Source organism: Lactuca virosa, chromosome 8 (genome assembly GCF_052849685.1).
Source record: "Lactuca virosa cultivar CGN04683 chromosome 8, Lactuca_virosa_CGN04683_v6, whole genome shotgun sequence".
NCBI lineage: Eukaryota > Viridiplantae > Streptophyta > Magnoliopsida > Asterales > Asteraceae > Lactuca > Lactuca virosa.
In genome coordinates this window covers 42940032-42943652 of record NC_136433.1, presented here as the reverse complement: position 1 = coordinate 42943652, position 3621 = coordinate 42940032, and the positions used below count along the sequence as shown (strand labels likewise).

Genomic DNA, 3621 nt, shown 5'->3' with positions numbered 1-3621 from the left:
ATAGATAGAGATTTGGCACTTAATTATGGATTTTTTTCAATTATGATGGGATGCTAGAGGTAAACGCGGTTTTACTATAATACAAAAATGTACGGCCGCTCTTAGACGGTTGGGATGTGGTATAACCGCAGACGCATCAGATGAGTATCTGAATATGTCTGAGATGACGGGTCGAGAGTGTACATATTTATTTTGTGAGTATGTCATAGAGCTTTACCGTGACATATACTTGCGACATCCGACTAAAAGCGATGTCGAACAGTTGTATGCCGCGCATCAAGCGAAACATGGTTTTCCAGGGATGCTTGGTAGCATTGATTGTACACACTGGGAGTAGGAAAATTGTCCCAACGCGTGGCGTGGCCAGTTCACGCGAGGTGATCATGGGGTGCCGACTGTTATTTTGGAGGCGGTGGTTTCAAATGACCTATGGTTTTGGCATGCATTCTTTTGTATGGCCGGGTCAAACAATGACTTGAATGTGCTCCAAACGTCTCCGATATTTAACGATATTTTATAGGGTAAAGCACCAGAAATGCCATATGTTGTCAATGGAAATGAATACAAATATGGGTATTACCTACGTGATGGGATATATCCAGAATACGCTACATTTGTCAAGTCATACACATTTCCGGCCGACGATAAACGGAAAATGTTCAAGTTAGCACAAGAATCTGCAAGGAAGGATGTAGAACGGGCGTTTGGAGTCCTCAAACAAAAGTGTCACATAATCAAACATCCGGCATGAACATGGGACAGAGAAAAATTGAGAACGGTGTTGACTGCTTGTGTTATTTTACATAACATGATAATAGACGAAAAGGGTAGGGCTATTTGCTCATATACCACAAACGATATACTTAACCCACCTGCAGTAATACAAGTTGGCAGTCCGACATACTTCTCAAGGGTTTTGGAAATACAAAACCGTAAAACACATCACAATCTACGACATGATTTGACCGAATACATATGGGAACGACAATTTCAAGAGCAAAATGACGGTGAAGACAACGATGATGACGATGAGGAGGATGACGATGGTGGCGACGAGGCGGATGATATCGGCGACGACAACGACGACGATTAGAATTTTTCTATGTGTTTTTATGTTTTTTAATTTTTATTTTATTTAGACAATGTAATGTTTAATTTAACTAATTTAAATTTTAAATTTCTATGTTTTAATTAATGAAATGTGCTTTTATTTTTTTATGTTTTAAAAAATTAATGTATGTTATAAATTATGCTTTTTAATTAATATAATGTTCAAAAAATAAAAAGAATAACAAAAAAGAATTTGTGGAGTGGTAACAATTTCCAATCTTTAGTGGGTTGGTGGTGGGTTGGGTGTGAAGCTGACGTGGCGCACATGTGGCAGCACTTTTCCAGTGGGGTGGGTGTGACCACTCCCCATAGCCTAATATATAAATGACATAACTGTCAAGGTGCAGAAACCCTCAAAATAAATTTGTTTATGACCCTTTTATTAAAGGGCATTTTAGTCTTTATAAGGCTATAAAAGAATCTAATGATTTAACAAGGAAATAAAACAAATATGCTTTTAATTGCTATCTTCATTTATGGTAATTATTCTGCAGGGGTATTTTCGGCACATGCATAATTGGGAGACATGTATGCCCCTTTTCTATAAATTATTCAGTTTTCAAAGTGATTTGCATCGTTTAATCAGGATGGAAGGGATTGAAAAACCCACCAAAAGCCTTGAACGAAGCTTAAAAACAATTATCTTTGCTTTTGTTAAAATATGTCTGCATACTTTGCTATATATTTTCTTTAAAAGTTTATTTGAATGTATTACATATAGTAACCACCAACAATGTAGGCACAAAAACGTTTGCCTAACCTAAATCAACTTCCGACCCGCTGCGAAGCGAGGGTTACCCTCTAGTTATTATTATTATTATTATTATTATTATTATTATTATTATTATCATTATTATTATTATTATTATTATTATTATTATTTCTTAACAAAATTTAACAGCTATATTTCTTGCTTATTTCTCCCATGTGTAGAAATAGTCAACATAAGACTCATTCTCAATGAAGAAACATTTCAATCAGGCTTAAGACCTACAAATACCAAGTCAAACTAACCTTTTTATACTTATTCAATAGGAGTTAGGAAATATCAGACTTTTAGTTACTTGGATTAGATTATAAATACACATGTACTCTTCACACTACACACAGCTAGACTTACTGCAACATTTGTACTCGTATACTTACTTCCATTTCTATAACTCACATTTCAATCAATACAATTAAATGAGGCAGGTGATCATTATCACCTCCCAAGGTTTTATATTGGAGATGCTAACCACGATCAAGGACTTTCCTTGTAAACCACTTGTGTGATTTTGTTCTCAATTCAATACTTATTCCAACTATAAGACCACAACCTCCCACACAACTTGGTTGATTCTCATTCGATTGATTTTTGACCAAAACAATTCGGTGCCCATCGTGGGCTTGTGGTGTTCGTAACTCTAGAAAATCATGTCTACATAACCAGCCCTATCTTCTTCCTTTATTTCTCCTATTTCCTTGAAAGCTCTTCCACCACCTCCGTGCGGACCCCCTGGTCAAAGGAAAACTTCTGACAAATTGAAGAAGAGCGCTTCTCCATTTATTGGTCATGGGAATCTAGGATCCTTGGGATCCTAGGAACCTCCCGCTTTAATCTCTAACAACGAGCTCTTCTCCATGATGCAGACATTAATGCGGCAGGTCACTCAGCAACAGGAAGACAATAGAACACTACTTAAGGAGGTGGAAAGGATAAGGGCAGAGATCTGTAAACCCTAAGAGGTGACACCATCGATCTTGCAAACTAGGATCCTGAACTTTGACAACTCGGGATCCTTATGGAAAATCCCGGAGACTACTGCCCTAGGATCCGCCATTGTTTCGACTTGGAGTGTAACCCCAACTAATCAAGCTCATATAATCAGGATCTTGACAAAACTTTCACCACTCCTCATAACAAAAATGATGCTAACTTCTTTGAAAATAATACTCTTACTAACTCTGTGAACCTTGATACGAGAATAAGTCCGGTCATAGCTAAAGAACTTCAGCAGCTCAGACAGATGATCTTGAGCGTACCAGGAGTTGTCCAACCTATACCAGAAGTATCCCCCACCAGGCACATGATCTCAAGATTCATCCCATCGATAGTCGACACTGAAGTTCCAAAAGCTTCCAAACTCCTAGCATGAAGCCTTACGATTGAACCACGGATCCTGAGGAACACATAACGCAATATAGAAAGAGAATAGAGATCATTCCCATTCATCCACACTTAAAGTAAGCTTGTTTATGTAAAGGCTTCGTTTCGACACTTACACGATCGGCCTTAAAATGGCTCCTTAATGTTCCTCCTTAATATATTACCTCTTTTGCTCACTTAGTTAACCTCTTCAATAATTAGTTTTCTTGTAGTAGGATATTCGAAAGGATCACTTGTGATATTTATCGGGTGATCCAGGATCCCAAAGAATCCCTAAGGTACTTTATAAGTTGGTTTGTCTAGCAAGCATTGAACATACCAAACATCGACATGGCCACTACGGTGGAGGCCTTTAATATGGG

General features: G+C 37.7%; 1 protein-coding gene across 1 annotated transcript; it reads left to right on the top strand.

Annotated features, from left to right (window-relative positions):
- Window positions 1-535: 535 nt before the first annotated feature.
- LOC145130292 (uncharacterized) lies at window positions 536-1093 on the top strand. The gene is made up of 2 exons (XM_079065116.1): window positions 536-725; window positions 819-1093. The coding sequence occupies exons 1-2, from the start codon at window positions 536-538 to the stop codon at window positions 1091-1093; spliced, it is 465 nt and encodes a 154-aa protein (XP_078921242.1).
- Window positions 1094-3621: the final 2528 nt, after the last annotated feature.